General features: G+C 44.1%; 1 protein-coding gene across 1 annotated transcript; it reads left to right on the top strand.

The window, feature by feature from the left end:
- The first annotated feature begins 6,946 nt into the window (after window positions 1–6,946).
- On the top strand, window positions 6,947–14,442 carry LOC112556205 (mucin-2-like). The gene is given in 6 exon segments (XM_025224992.1): window positions 6,947–7,840; window positions 8,891–9,298; window positions 10,471–10,640; window positions 11,172–11,338; window positions 11,341–11,418; window positions 11,591–14,442. Coding segments are annotated over 5 exon segments (1,758 nt in total). The 5' UTR covers window positions 6,947–7,840; window positions 8,891–9,097; the 3' UTR covers window positions 12,733–14,442.
- Window positions 14,443–15,809: the final 1,367 nt, after the last annotated feature.

Genomic DNA, 15,809 nt, shown 5'->3' with positions numbered 1-15,809 from the left:
ATTATATCATTTGTTTGCTGACGCTAATATTTCTAGTATACCATTATACTGTTGGTTTATTTGTATCCTTTTGTGTACAGGGTGTTGAGCTCACTTTCACAAGGGTATATGCTCTCTATGAATTGCATTAGTATTGCTTTGTAAAGATATCGAATCAGCAGCAGTACTTGATCACACGTGCGTTACATTCTTGGAACATGCAACTGTTTCACCATTTTGCTACACTACACACACAAACATCAACTGCAGAATTAATAAAACATTGACTCAAATGAAGTGGTAGATGGAAAGTTAACAATAAAATCACAGTTCGCGGGAGACATCAACAAGCCCTGAAGCCACTGCTAATTTCAAATATACAGATAAACATTCGCGCAGCCAGCAAACGGGTTAAGCAGGTGAAATCTTCCACGTGAATACCTGAGCGGGTTAAACTGTCACCTAGACGCGCCCATCTGTCTGCATGTATGCCATCCCTATATCTGAGCTAACAATCCAATCACACTTCTGACCTTCGCAGACAAAAAGACAAACAAGGGGTGCCAGAATTATCGCCTGCTCACATTTATTTGGCACCCTCGCCAAGGACATCAAACACAAGTCGAGTGAATTTGTTGCTCCAGCCTTTGTTAGCTTCCTCACGGCATGCTGGCTGCAACAGACACTTTCTCCTTCCTCTCCATCCAGTCATTCCTTAGGAAGAGTGGGAGAGGGGAGAAGGGAGTGCAGTGGACGAGTATCATCATCATTGCGGACTTTATCATATCAGAGCAATCTGCGTCTGAAACTTTAGGGCGCTGTCAAAACTGAATGAAAAACTGCAGAATACCCGAATGTTTCGTTCATAGCAATACATCAGACAGTATTTGGAAATTATTGCCAAATATTGGATAACATTCTTTTATTATCACATTCGCACGAACCCACACACATAACAGTTATTTAATTACCATTTATAACTCTTCTTTAGGAGACTAGAAGGTTTTGTGTGTGTGCGCGCGCGGGTGTAAATAAATGGCTATAATTGTCTTTGATGTAAATCTTGTGTGTTTGAGTAGAGCAATAAGTATATTGTAATTAGACAACTTATGTGTGTCAGTCTGTACCATGTTAGAGTGCAGTGAGCTCTGTTGTCTGGAGGGAATGCAATTTACACGTGACCCGTAGTCGTCGTCGCTGTCATCATCATTATCATCGTCGTCGTCGTCGACGACGACGCTGTTAGGATGGTATTGTCTCCCTTGCTGCCCAGTTTATTTTCTCGTTTTCGTGAGAAAAGCTTGTAACATGAACGGAAATGCGCCGTCCTCACAGTTCTGGCCGCACCCATCTCACAAGACCACACTGCCGCGCCAATGTCCGCCCGCCAGCCTGTGTCATCAGAGTTTGACATGAAGAACAATTACAGAATTTCTGTTCTAACACAGAAACCGACCCCGCCAAGGCCAACTGGGAGGGCTTTCGTTTAGCACTAGACAGAGTAGGGACGCTGTTTCTCTCTCTCTCTCACACACACACACACACGCACACAGACTTACAAACACGCACGCAGGCCTTTATTGTGTACACCCCATCTCCTCCCTTCTCCTCCCTGATCATTATGAGAAAATCACGGAGATGCAATGTCTTGCGGCCACGTGCTGCTGCTGTGATTAAGGTGGAGGATGCAACAGCGCCTACAGCCAACAAGGGAGGAAAAAATGAGAGCGGAACGGGGATAGGATGAGGGGTGGTCAGAAAGGAACTCCTCCCAACAGACGATGAAAAGGGCCGTCTGTACCGCTCGTCAGTCATCTGGTTTTCCAGTAACAATGAATGACAACATCGTCTGCGAGTAGTCTGCTGCAATCCGCGATTAAAGGAGATAATCTTTCAGAGAACGCCGGACAGTGCAACAGTCGAAAGTCTTAAGGACTAGTGCTGAGACAGTAAGACATCTTCACATTGTTTGCTAGACATTGACATTTGCTTTCTTTTCACAGTTTATTTTGCACTCGGGAGAACATATTTATAATAGGTATGCATTTGTAGGCCAATAATGAATATATTTGCAAAATAGTCTTTCGGCTGTAGTCTACAGAAATGACATTCGGCTCTACCATCTACTTTAATGCCGAATTTTTAGAAAAGCGACAATCTGGTAAGAAAACGTTGATGCATTCATATATTCACGCACTACAATAAATACACCATCATCGTAGTGATAATTAGTTCAGCTTTAGGTAAATGTCATGAAGATTTTTTCCCTTTTTCCTTTTTTCTTTTTATTTGTTGTCGTTTTTTTTTTTAATCCCTTAATTATTCCTAAACTTTTCTTGTCTCTTATTTTGAATCGATGTCCCTTCGCTTGACTGGCTTCAGGTTCTCTCTCGATCTCTCTTTTGTCTTCTTCGTTGATGTATGTGTCCTCTTGATGGGTGCTTTTTGTGTGCATTTACCACTGATCTGTATTGTTCCTTCTTTGTATGCACTAGAACTTTTTTTATGTACAAATCTACCTCACAGCGACTTCCACCATCGACTGTTCCCGCCGAGAGCCGGGGTAGACGATTTCTCCGGACCCCTTGTAATTGTAATTGTAAATAATTTTCCCAGTAATAATATACTTACAATTCGATTGTCAATATCTACATTTCTAACGTAGTATAGACTGCAAACATTAGGACAATTGGCTCCAGGCTCTCCCTCACTACTTGAGCATAGAGTTGGTTACACGTGAGTGGTTAGTAAATGAGAAAAAATGACATTAAAGGATCAAAGTTGAAGTATCCCTCTCCATAGGAAAAAAATCCCCAGAGTGAGGAATGCTACTTCAACCTTTCTTTAAAAGGAAAAGAAGAAGGCAAAACTCTACTGACCAAGACCGGGCCCGGGTACACCAGACTCACCTGTCCCTCCCCACCCTCTCGTCAGGCCTGCCATCAACCGCCTGCCTCCGTCATCTCATCTAACGTTTCTTCGCACAGTTCGCGGGAGGTCACAAGTCGATGTAGTTGCTTTGTCCTCTCTGCTTCGTGAGCATGTAGATCCTAGCCATCTACGATGATTTGCTGTGTGGACATGAACTATTTCCACTTCTACATTGAATCTGCTTTAGTCACACATTACGATGACCGTGAAGATGTGAACTACGAGTTGTAGATAAGTACTTGCACAGCTTCATCCGTGAAAATATGCCACGTTACTGCATTTGACATGTTTGACTATTATTCAGTTTGAATTGGTGCTCTTGCATACATACAGTAGACATCTACCTTCCGTTATGTCGTTTTCTGCTAACGATTATCGCAGTGTTTTGACAATTTTTTTTTTCACAAACAGCTTTCTTTGATCCTGTCTTTTGAATAAAAGTTAATAAAGTGATTTAGGACGATGTTGAATATTTATTGATCATAGGTCTTTATTGTTCTTCTGTGTTTACACCTCCGAGTCTGGCTTGTAAAAGAGGAAGGATTGAACTACAAGAAATAAGTAACATATCAAGATGCTTTACCAGACCTTCTTCTTCATTTTTATTTTTTTTTTTCGTCTGTCATGATCACGTCCTGGTGCAACGGTTAAAATGAGTTTTTACAGGGCCAGCCACGGCGTTACCAATGGAAAAAGAATCGTCAGATGTCCTATAGTACACTTTCTTGTTACCACCTTAATACCCACTGTGTTCTTCTTGTCTTTCAAGCTTTTCTTCTCGCAGATTCTCTCTTATTGCTGTCCCACAAGTTCTTGTTTTCACAGCACTTCATTTGGTTTCTTTTGTTGCTGCTTTGGTGATTTCTGTCACTGCTGTTTGCTGAAGGCGGTTCCTAACAGCACAAATGTGGACAAACCTCTGGTCAAGTTTGGCAAAGAGTTTGCGTCGCGGTTATATATCATCTTTGCCACACTTAATCACAAGTTGGTCCACATTGGTCTGGCATTGACACAGAAGAAATAATCTGTCACGAGGAGGTGGACATGAGCTGTTATGACTTCGCAACCCTTTTTCCAGGGAATAAACCCCAAGAACGAAAACATTCTACCAGCTCTATAATAATAGTGTTGTTACTGTGTATTTAGTGCTAGGATAATAATTACATACATATATATATATTCTCAGGTCAATTACGCAAATCAAATGTTAATCATATTTATTTCAAAGTAAAAAAAAAAGATGCGGACAAGGATAATCGTTTTAACTGCACAACCAGTAGAAATAAACTAAGAAGCTATGAACACAGTAAACACAACCAGAGCAACTACAAATTTAGAGAACCGTGTGTATGTGGTGTTCTAGCAGCGGCAATATAAACCAAAGTTAAAGTTTCTCGAATTGCAGTACTTTGAACACAAGTGTCGTTTACGGGCATTTGCGTGCATTGTCACTAAAATAAAGTTTAATGTGACAATTATGAAACTATGCAAGCCAGTTATAATTACTGGACAGGTGCAGGTGAGGAGGTGATCGCGAGTCCCACCACGTGGACACAATGTCTGGACAAGCTGACGCCATGATCCACGGTCATCGCCACTTCCAGTAGCAGAAAGGCCCAAGTGACAAAATATCCCTTTGAAAAGGGAAAAAATAGGAAACCATAATGGCAAAACATCTCACAGAATTCGTTAAAATGTTAAACACTGGATTAAACACTGGATGGTTGGGGGATGGAGATGAAGATGGGGGAACAAGGTAAGCGAGGTACCTGGGATCTTAATCCGTTTGGTGAATGACAGAGGAGGGAAACTACGGTTTTTTTTGTTAATGCAAAACCCAGTTGGAAGCAGGACGGCACGTATGAGGTGGCGAGGGCTGCAGAGCCTCCCCCTAGCGGCGTGCGTCACGGATGTTGCTGCACTGTCGCCCCTCGCCTGCTGTGGAGGCACGTGCGCCACCTCGTCAACACGCAGTCACACGGGGAAGTGTGTGGGGGGTCGGGATGTGGGGGATTGGGGGGAGGAATTGGAAGGAGGAGTTGTGGCCAAAACCGATTTGCAAACGATACGGATTTTTTAAAAAAAATTAAGCGGATTTTAACGACGTAAAAATGAAATATTTTCCGAGACCTCTCAAAGATGTTGCTCTTAATGTTTGCGTCCATTTATTCTTGTAGCAAGCAGCTGGATGGTGTCTGTACAGCTTGATGCCTGGAGCTCGACAAGTGCTCGGGTATATATATATATGAAAACAGATAATAAAAACTTTGTGTATATATATAATGAGACTTTTGTAAACAAAATCGTGGCCATAGCTTTCTTTGATGTCTAAGGTCTTGTATTGACATGTATGGGGAGGTACTACTTTGTCTAGCAGCTGGTTAATCTCCTCCACTTCGTTGTCTCCAGGCGTGAAACTCGGAGCATAATATTTAAACAATGATGATATTGTGAGGCAAAGACGGGTGTGGAAGTCCCACAGTGTCTCACCTCATGGGTGAGCTGCTTCACTTGAGCGCACTGGTGTAATGTTCGGACGTTCCACGAGCAGGAAAAACAACAACAATTCGAGTGTTTGGTCCTATAACTGGAACTCTGGAATTAGCAATGGGGATAAATAAAGTTGTATTGTATTGTACCAAACGATGTTTCTTCTCTCAACTGAATTAATGGCTGCTTTGGTTTCAGTAGGATACCTTTCATTGTTTTCACCATGGAGCCTGCCGGCAGGTGAATGTTTGTTGTTAATCCAGGCCTCGACCGATCCGGCATGATGTCTCTTTTTGCGGGGAATGTTCATGGTCTTGTCTCTAGGTTCAGACACTCTGTGGCGCCATCTTCCTCTCCAAGTGAACCACAGCCGGTGGGTGGACCTGCTTGTGAACACGTGCTGGGTGCTGGCCAGTACTTTCATCGCGCAGTCTTCGTCTGATGATGTGTTAGATGTTCCTCCCTCAGCCTTCATCTCTTCCAACGATCGTCTTGTGGGACTATTTTTCCCTGGCTAGGGTTGTGGTAAAATAGGCAATGGTAGCAGGTCTGTGTCCACTGCTCCCTGCACCAAGTCAACAGAGATAGCAATAGAGGTAGAGCACCCCCGGTCCCCTCTCCTCCACAGTAGATGTTGACTACATTTACCTCTGTCGTGTCTACACAGCAATTTAGTATCTAGACAGGTCTCAATGTGCAGCCATGGCAGGTCGTGACGAGGACGAATAACACAGTTGATCAGACTACAAGAGACTCGTTAAGGCAGATGACAATGTGGCAGGTTCGTCGATGCCGGCATTAGGGAACGAAAAGTTACACAAAATACTTACAGACAAAGATATAAGACATACACGCCATGTATAACTAAATATAGTTTAATCGAGCGAAAAAAAAAAAAAATCATCAAAACAAAGGAAAATGCAAAGTCGCCTGTTTTTCCAAAACCAAGAGATAACAAGTTTCAAACGCAGTATTCAGAAGCAAGTACAATACAGAAATACTGTAACACCATGAAGCTAATCACAGGTGTGAGCATCACAATTGAAAGTCAGTTTTGGCAACAAGCAGAAACCAAGCAGCTTTTCTGGTTGTTGTGTTTGTGTGACTGCATTCAGATTCCTGTGGTGTGTAAATGTGTTTGCATGTTTATGTTTGCATATCCAAGTTTATCTGGCATTCAACACTCAGGTTTTTCTCGCAGAACTGGAGAAGAAAATTCTCTGTGGGTATGCTACCTCAGATACTTTTGAAAGAGATACTTTTGCTGTCGCCGTAAAGTCTGGTGTAACCTTTGACATGCTGGAGACTTCTCGAGTTTTGTCTTCGCTCACACACGGACGTGTCTTTCACGCCAAGGGGCTCAGGGGTCGAGGGTCGACCTTTGACCCGTTTCGTGTCACAATGTTTTGGGTAGAGATTCCAAGCGAAATTTGACACACTGACCAAGAAAATGTCAACACTTTGTTCCCAAAGAAGACTGTAAATGAATAAACACTAGAGAACAAAAGGATGGAGACGGACAAATAGAGAAGAAGGAGGAGGAGGGAAGAGATTACGACCTTCGTTGTGCTTTAACTGCTCAGTTTCGAGCCATATAATGTTACAGAGATTGCTTAATTTTGTTGTTTTAAGCACCTACGAGAGTGCATTTTAAATGAATCGGCTGTTCATTTCGAGAAATCCCTTAAAGATGAATACAATTATCCCTCTTCCCATCATTGTACACGGACAAATAGTCAGGTCATTTTGTAAGTGGATCCTTTTACGTCACGTGACAGTGGGAGAGCTGCTGGTTCATGTATCAGGGCCGTTATTAAAGAACTGTATTTTCCGAATGAAGATTTGGGGAATCAATTTCCTGTAATGAAGTAAAAAAAAAGTATTTTAAAAATTTTGCACTTTGGGGAGTTTGTAAATCCTTATTATGTACGACATTTCTGGAAGCCATGCAGTGAGCGAGACTGTAAAAAGTATTGCAGCATCCTTGAACCCACGCCGAGCGTCAGACCTGGCGCCTGTCACCCCATTCTTTAAAAAAAAAAAGACAAAAAGCTGGCACCTACGGCCTGAGCCACCGCGAGGCCAGGACAGCACGCATGACCTCTCTCTAACACTTGCGCGAGACAAATAGCTGGACATCCTAAGTTTTCTTGTCGGCACGGTGTTGTATGTAGCTAGCCACCCTCTGTATCAATCTCCGTGACATCTCCGCCAGCTGTCTGCCGTCAGCCAGTGCTGCCCTCTGGGATGACGAAGGGGAGAAAAACTTCTGTGTTGAGGCTAAAAGGGTCTGGGACCGAGACAAAGGCAAAGTTTCTGTGACTGTGTGGCTTTGGGATGAGCTTTGAGCCGGAGCAGCAGCTTCTCACATTCATAGTGTGCTTGAATATAGAGTTATGTTAACTCGTGCAGCGACATAGAGTGGTTGTTTACCTCTGAGGTAAGTACGACAGCTGCGGCGTTGTTACTGTTGAAACTATGACCTCTACACTAACAATGGTTACTGTAAAAGAATTGTAGAACTGTAGGAGTTCAGTAGTTTTGCAGGGAGTACTGTTATCCTTGTAAGACTCCGTCTAATTTTGTTGTTGTTTGTTTGGTTTTTTTTTTTTTTTTTTTGGTTGTTGTTGCAGTTTTTTTTTTTTTTTGTTTGTTTTGTTTTTTTTTGTTTTTGTTTTTGTTTTTTTTTTTTTGTTTGTTTAAACTGACAGTTGTCAGCTTCTCCAACAAATCTCTTCCCTCCCTATCCCTGACATTTTATCCTAATTTACTGTCTCCTCCCATTTTATCCTTTGTACTCCCTGTCTCATCTTGTCTGCCATGTTATCTCATATATATATATATAAGTTTTTACATTTTATCTTGTACATTTTTGTCTGTCATTTTGTCCACCCAGCCGTCGATATCCAGTAGACTCCTATTTTGTCCGCTTGTGTTCATTATATTGCTGGATCGTGGAGCACGCTGTTACATTATTGGGTTTATACATATGTTAACTACTACAAACAACTGCAGTGTCACACCTTGCTCTCCTCTACCTTTGTACTTAACTGGTGATGAAAAATTGTTCTCTGTCGCTGTCTTTCCTAAGACTTGACTGTTGCAGAGAGATGTCTCTAGTCTTTGAGCTTTCTTTCTCATTTCCTCTAAAAATATTTTGCCTTGTCTTCCTTGCTTTTTTCTTGTATTAACACATGGAAGGACTGCCGTGACTGTTTGTTATCATCATCAACAGCAGCGACAACAAAATATTACCACTTTTCTCCCTCCCATTATCTACAACACAAACAAGTTTGTCATTGGACGTTGTACAACTTTAATTACTAACAAAATTATTAGTAGCGCGAACTTCTGTGTCATCGTCTTCACTGTTATAAAAATTTTCGCATTGCTGTCATTACTGTCATTACTGTCGCTATTTTTGTTTCTATTGACTCGGCATTTTGGAACAGCTGGTTCAATCCCGTTTGTTATTTTGTTATTTCCGCAGATCAGAAGACAGGCAGGGGGTCGCGAAGTGCCCTGGGAAGCGCCATGCTGAGTGACACAGTGGTGGTGGAGTGAGCTGGGGACTAGACCCTCCCCCCGGGACAGCGCCCTCCAGTCTGTCAGTGCGGTCACAGCCTTTATCAGGGCAAGTCTCCAGACTGACCAGCCACAGCTCGTGGACGAGGGCATCAGTCGAGTTCCGGTCATCATGCGGCGACTGACAGAACTTACGAGACGTGTCTTCGCTGCTGTGACCCTCGGTGCCCTTCTGTTGAGTCTGTGTCAGAGGGCAAGGGTGGAAGGTCACGGGAGACTGATAGACCCGCCATCTCGGGCGTCCATGTGGAGGTTTGGTTTCAACACCAACGCTAACTACGACGACAACCAGGGCTACTGTGGAGGGAGAGAGGTTAGTGGCGATGTTGTATGAATGTCAAGAAATTCTGAAGCTATAGTTGTTGTTATTGCTGACAGTGAACATGTCATTAGCAGACATAGACAGATATTGACGTCCGTGTCTGATCATATGTTCACATGCTCTGTTTCACGAGCCCTACACTTCATGAACCACTCACGTACAATCCTTATGACATAAGCTAAGGACTTTTGAATTGCCATCAGTACAAAGCGTGCGAACACATACATGCACATGTGCACGCACATACAGATTAAGTCTGCACGCTGACATAGAGAGTAGGCACAGACTCATTCACACAAATACGCACGCAAATACACGCGTACGCACGCACACACACACAATGATGTATATATACAAACTCATGCACACAAATAGTGTTTGAAGTGTGTTGTCCTCATGATCTCAATCTCGCGATCTCGACACACATCCGTGACCTGCAACTTGCGGTCAGTTGGGGTGTTACTTTTTGAGTTCTTTAAGCTTAGCATGTCTCGTTCACCTGCTGGGTCGGCCACTCGAACATTCCAGACACGGATTAGAAGATCGGACTTCAAGGGAACAGAAGTCTCGCACGCCTCAGTCTGTGTTTTAGTGCTGTCCGGCGACTCCACCCACGGTACGCACGGCGGGCATGCAGTCCTGTGGACATTCGCACACTTGCTGCACTCTGGCAGCGGAGACTTGGCATGACCTTTGGCCCTCCTGCCCAGAAGGATGCAGTTCACAAATAGCGCAGCTTCCCAGCATTCCCCTCACTGTCTTCAGCACCACATGTTCGTTTGGTGATGTGCGTTAATCCTGGTACCTCCGTCTTTTCCTCTTTAACCCCTGGTCCTGAGGATTCATCTGTTTACCGACGGCTGGTCGTGTCATCGGCAGCATGTCGTCTGGAGAAGAGAGTGAGCCTCTAAGTTCGTGAAGTGCGTTCGAAACGTAGATTCTGGAGGAAGGAGACAAGAGACAGAGCGAGTGCTGACAGGACAGTCAGCAAGGATTTGAACCATGCACGACATTCACAGGAATGATTTGTGCCTCGGGTCATCTGAACAAGTTCACGTGAGACTGACAGACGTTTACATTAGACTGATAGAAGGTTTCCAATGTTACAAAAAAATAACCATGTGAAAAAAGAAATAACTTCAAAGTCATTTTCTTTCCTACAGCAACTTTGGAGCCGGTTCGGTGGACGGTGTGATGTGTGTGGCGACCCCTGGGAGCCGAGACCACGTGCTCACGAGAGAGGCGGACGTTACTTCGACGGTACCCCCACGCGACATTACGTGGAGGGTGACGTCATCACCGTTGTCATGGGGATCACGGCAAACCATCGCGGGTAAGTCAGTGAGAGCTGTGGGGGGAATGGGAGGAATCCTTGCTGGTCTGCGGATTCCTTTAGTCAGTCTCCTCCCAGACTGCTGCCAGACATTGCCCTTAATTTGAAGAAACTTATAATTTTTAGCCATTGTGAGCTTGTGGCATATTAAAAATGCCAGCATGTCCTCCAAGTGGTTTTTCATACAACCATTTTAAATGTGTGTATTTTTGTCACTAAAGGCAGTAACTGTCTACAGTACCCCATTGATAAGCTTCAGAAAGTCCAGAGCTCATCTGCTCGTCTCGTTTTCCGGACTCGCAAATGTGAACATGTCACACCACTTCTTCATTCTCTTCACTGGCTGCCAGTTAAAGCTACCTTCTACTCTTGTACCTCATCTTTATGTTGTTCAGTGTGCCTATAGTATCACTGTCCACTGGCTGCTGTCTTCGTTATTATTACTGGTTGCGATTATTATTATTATTATTATTATTATTATTATTATTATTATTATTATTATTATTATTATTATTATTATTATTATTACAGCTGGGTGGAGTTTCGTATGTGTCCATACGACTGGCCTTCGCTAGAGGATGTTGAGTACGACGAGGAGGGCGAGTTCGTGGAGGTCAGTCACGCGTGTCTGGACAAGCACGTGCTGCAGTTGGCGGACGGCTCGGGTGAACGCTTTACCTGCCCGAGCCCTACAGCGTGGGCGAGTACTCCGTGCAGGTGCAGCTGCCGCGCGGCATCAGCTGCCAGAAATGTCTCTTTCAGTGGAAGTGGAATGTCGGTGAGTTGTGAGAAATGGGTTTTGACTGACTTCCGGTATAGTGGCTTGTGCTGACATCTCAAGTTTTCTATCTTCTTTCCATCCTCTACGTCCCTCGTGTCAGACCTCTGGCTGTCCCCACGTCAGACGACCGCTGTCCCCATGTCATACCCCTGCTTGTCCTATGTTGCAGCCAACAGCTGGGGGACCAACCCTGATGGTGAGTCCTGCGTAGGCTGCGGACCGCAGGAACAGTTCTACGCATGCGCAGACATCGTCATCGAGCCCTTGGAAGGAGATGTTGCACCTGACTACCCCGATGACTACCCAGAATTCGTGCCAACACCCGCAGCCCCACCAACTTATCTTCCACCCGCTCGTCCTCAACCGAGGTACCCTCCTCAGAAACCGAAATCGCCAATATTCCCTCACGAAAAGCCGCGGGTTGTGCCTCCTTGGGATATTCCCGATAAGGACGACAAGGACTATCCTAGCAGAGGTGGAAACAGAGATGAAAACGGAAGCAACATTCCATCAGGGAGAAATCCTGCTACACATCGACCTCCTACAACAACAACCACATCTCGAAGGACAACGACATCTATCCCAACCCCACCCACTACAACCACAGCTCCACCTACTACATCTACAACTCCACCTACTACATCTACAACTCCACTCACAACAACCACAGCGCCACCCACTACAAACACAATCAAAACAACTCCGAAAGAAAAAGTAAAGAAACCAAAACCCAGTTGGAACAAAAGTATCCCTAGTTTCTGGAAGTGGTTACTGTATAATCACCCAGTGAAACAGATGCCCCAGACTCCAGTCGTTGTTACCAAGCCGACAGAAGTTTCGAGGAAGCCGACAAAGTCTTGGTGGGAGAAGCTGATGGCATTGGCGGACCAGACCCACGTGTGGGGACAGTTCACTGGAGCTGAACTCGGCCGCATGGAACTGCCAAGCACAGCAGCGGGGAGACCGACAACCACTCTTTCCCCGGCTGCGGCTGGCACAGTCAGGTTGACGGCCAACATGTCAGAGACGACTTCAACTAAACACGTGACACCAACTAAACACGTGACGCCAACTAAACACGTGACCTCAACTAAACACGTGACCCCAACTAAACACGTGACATCAGCAAGACTCACCCACACGTCCTCCCAGACCCATCCCCCGTCCAACAGTAAGCTAGTCTGGTGGTTCACGACCTGCCCTGGTGGGTGCAGACAGTCAAGCACAGTGGCTCTGCCTTTCTCTTCCATAACTGGCGCCAACAGGAGCCAGGTGGGAATCGGGAGGAACTTCCGGAAACTGAGGCACTAGCGAAGGAGGAGTCGAAGGTGGTTGCCTACTCGGGGTTACTCGGCCCCAGCAACAAGCAGGCCGCCCCGATGGACGCTCGCGCAGACGACAACGTTGTGGCCAGCGTTCCTTTGGAATCGTTTCGCATCGAAGAACATAAAAGTCACATTGTACCGAAGGTTCAGCCATACCGCTCGTCGCAAATGCTACTTGATCAGTCATCGGAAACTTTGCCACCAGCAGCGGTGCCGGAAACATCTGGTGAAAAGTCACGTGATATTTTCTCCACCAGCGACCAAGGATTCCGCGCCGCGACTCCAGGCAACGACTTTCAGGCGCAAGTCCAGAACGACTTCGTTTCTCCCAAACAGATCAAAGATGCTCCTCCTGTGAAAGGTCACGTGCAGTCCTCCCTGATGCCGGTGTCCAGCAGCCTCCAGACACCCACTCCAACCGTTTTCCTTCAGATTTCGATTTTCTACAATTTGAAGAAAACGTTCCATTTGAGTCCAAAGATTTAATCTGTTCTCCTATCGGAGACTGGATTCAGTATCCGCAGATGTGGCGCTGGTGTCAGGTTCATTGTGGGGGAGGCTACTGTCCCACTACACACTGTATATGTGCTTAGTTGCCTTCCTTGGACGAGGAAGAAGGGGGAAATGCAATTATAAACACACAGAATCAATCCAACATCTCTCCACAGAACACATCTCTTTGAACTAAAGATATATAATTACCGAACCATAAAATGTACATTTTTTTTTTACAAATTAGTGTATAAGGCAGCTTTTCCCGCTAGACGCTGAAATATGCAGAAGAAGATAACAAAGTACTAAACTTACACAGAGGTCAATATTTATCCCAACGTTTATGTGAACAGATGCTTACTGGATTTGCACGTTTGTGTGTGTGCGTGTGTGTGTGTGTGCGAGTGAGAGAGAGAGAGAGAAAGAAAGAGAGTGAGACACATACCGAGAAAGGGTTGAGGGGAGGGGGAGACTGAGCTGAGAGTTATCTAAGCTGAGAAGCTGGCAACTGCTGATGACGGATGGTTTATTAAGGGAGACAACGGCTGTAGAGACTGATGTCGAGAGTCATGCAGAGTTGTCTTCTGTAACTTGGTCTGAATGAGTTTCTACAGTTCGAGTAGATTACTTTAGCTGTACATAGTCTTTTTCTTTAATGCGATGTGTATTAAACATAGTTTGCATGTTGTATATCTGATGTATGTATAACATCTTCCATAATATATATTGCAGTTTGTGATCTCCCAAGTTTTTAACTAAGAACTGTTTTTCAAGTGTGCTCGTACAATGTCTGAATAGAATTTCATATCATCAAGACGCCAATATGGTAATTGTCAATGGTTATTGATAACCTTGAAAAAGAACGCTAGTCTACGATAATGTACTAGCATACTGTTTGTATGGTCTACTTATGTACTAGCTTACTGTGTGTACTAGTCTATTACATGTACTTGTTTACTGTTTGTACTGGTCTACTTATGTGCTAGCTTACTGTGTGTACTAGCTTACTGTGTGTACTAGTCTATTACACGTACTTGTTTACTGTATGTACTGGTCTATTTATGTACTAGCTTAATGTGTGTACTAGTCTATTACATGTACTTGTTTACTGTATGTACTGGTCTATTTATGTACTACTTAACTGTGTGTACTAGTCTATTACATGTACTTGTTTACTGTATGTACTGGTCGATTTATATATGTACTATGTACTGGTCTATTTATGTACTAGTTTACCGTATGTACTAGTCTATTACATGTACAAGTCTACTGTATGTACTACCTTTCGCAGCTGGGAGTAAGCTGGTCTAGTGCATGTCAAGTTTAGAAAACAAGATAATCCATCAGTACTTATTTAATTGAGAAGTTTGCCTACTTGGCAATCACTTGTTATACAACCTTCTATACTGAGAGAGTCTAATAAAATTTTGTAATTTCTTTTTTCTGGTCTCTTCTCGCCTTTATAAGTAATTTATATTTGAAACTTCTTTTCATCTTGATAATCTGCCACACACACACACACATCTGTTATTGTGGAAGTGTTAGGTGGTTGTGACCTGTAGTGTAACGGTTGGCCCTGTGTGACGTGTCGGTTCGCTGCTTGATCGTTCATACAGCTGCTGACTCGGCGGAAACTCAACGATGCAGTTCTCCCTGTTATGAGGCTGCAGCTCATTGTAAGTTACCTTCTCTTTGCTCTCTTCTTTCTTCACTCACACACACACACACACACTTACACACGCGCACACACACACACACACACACACAGCCACTTGCCGCCACGCCCTCACAAACTCACTCCTCGTGTAATATGTACACAAACTCAGTCCTTTGACAACACTGTTCATTACATTGGAAGCAGCACGCGCCTCTATAGAGATGGACATTGCTGAGGCAACAGTATAGGAGCAGTTTGTTGGTTTGATTTATCAAGACTTCTTTGTTATTAATCATCGCGCTACATATTCTGAACTTCACTCTTAATTTCTTGTCTCCATTTTTGACGAACAAGGTTTATACTAACCCTGGTATTAAAGTTACTTTCCCATCATTTACACAGAGGCCAGCTGTCATCAGCTTCTGTTCGGTGCTGTATGCTGTACAAGACTACGTGTACGCATAAAAGTGATGATACGATAATAACAAATAGTTCATATTAAAGCTTGCATAAAGTGACTAACATAATTCGCTGGTTAATTGTTTTCTTTGATTGGACCACGTAGCAGAACAAACCCGAGAGATAGCCGAGGGTGTTCGAGATTTTGGCTGAGATACTTGGTGGCGTTGTGTGAAGGTCTTCAGTGCAAATTTCCCGCGAAATGAATGATTTTAGTCTGTTTGATCCTCGAATTGCCAACTGCGAAATGTGGCAAAGAATATAGCTTACAAAACGTGTGGTGTTTGGTGCAGTGTCCACCTACATGCCGCAACAACATGTACTTGCATAAGAATCTGAGTTCAGGGAAAAGACATCCCCAGGTGTGAGTGCTGACGTGGACACGCAAACATGCACGTGCACTTCATTGTGCCCCTCCCCAACGTCACCACTTGTAAAGTGTAGGTAAACAACTG

Source organism: Pomacea canaliculata, linkage group LG2 (assembly GCF_003073045.1).
Source record: "Pomacea canaliculata isolate SZHN2017 linkage group LG2, ASM307304v1, whole genome shotgun sequence".
NCBI lineage: Eukaryota > Metazoa > Mollusca > Gastropoda > Architaenioglossa > Ampullariidae > Pomacea > Pomacea canaliculata.
The sequence above is the reverse complement of the archived record's forward strand: the minus strand, read 5'-3'. Positions and strand labels throughout refer to the sequence as shown.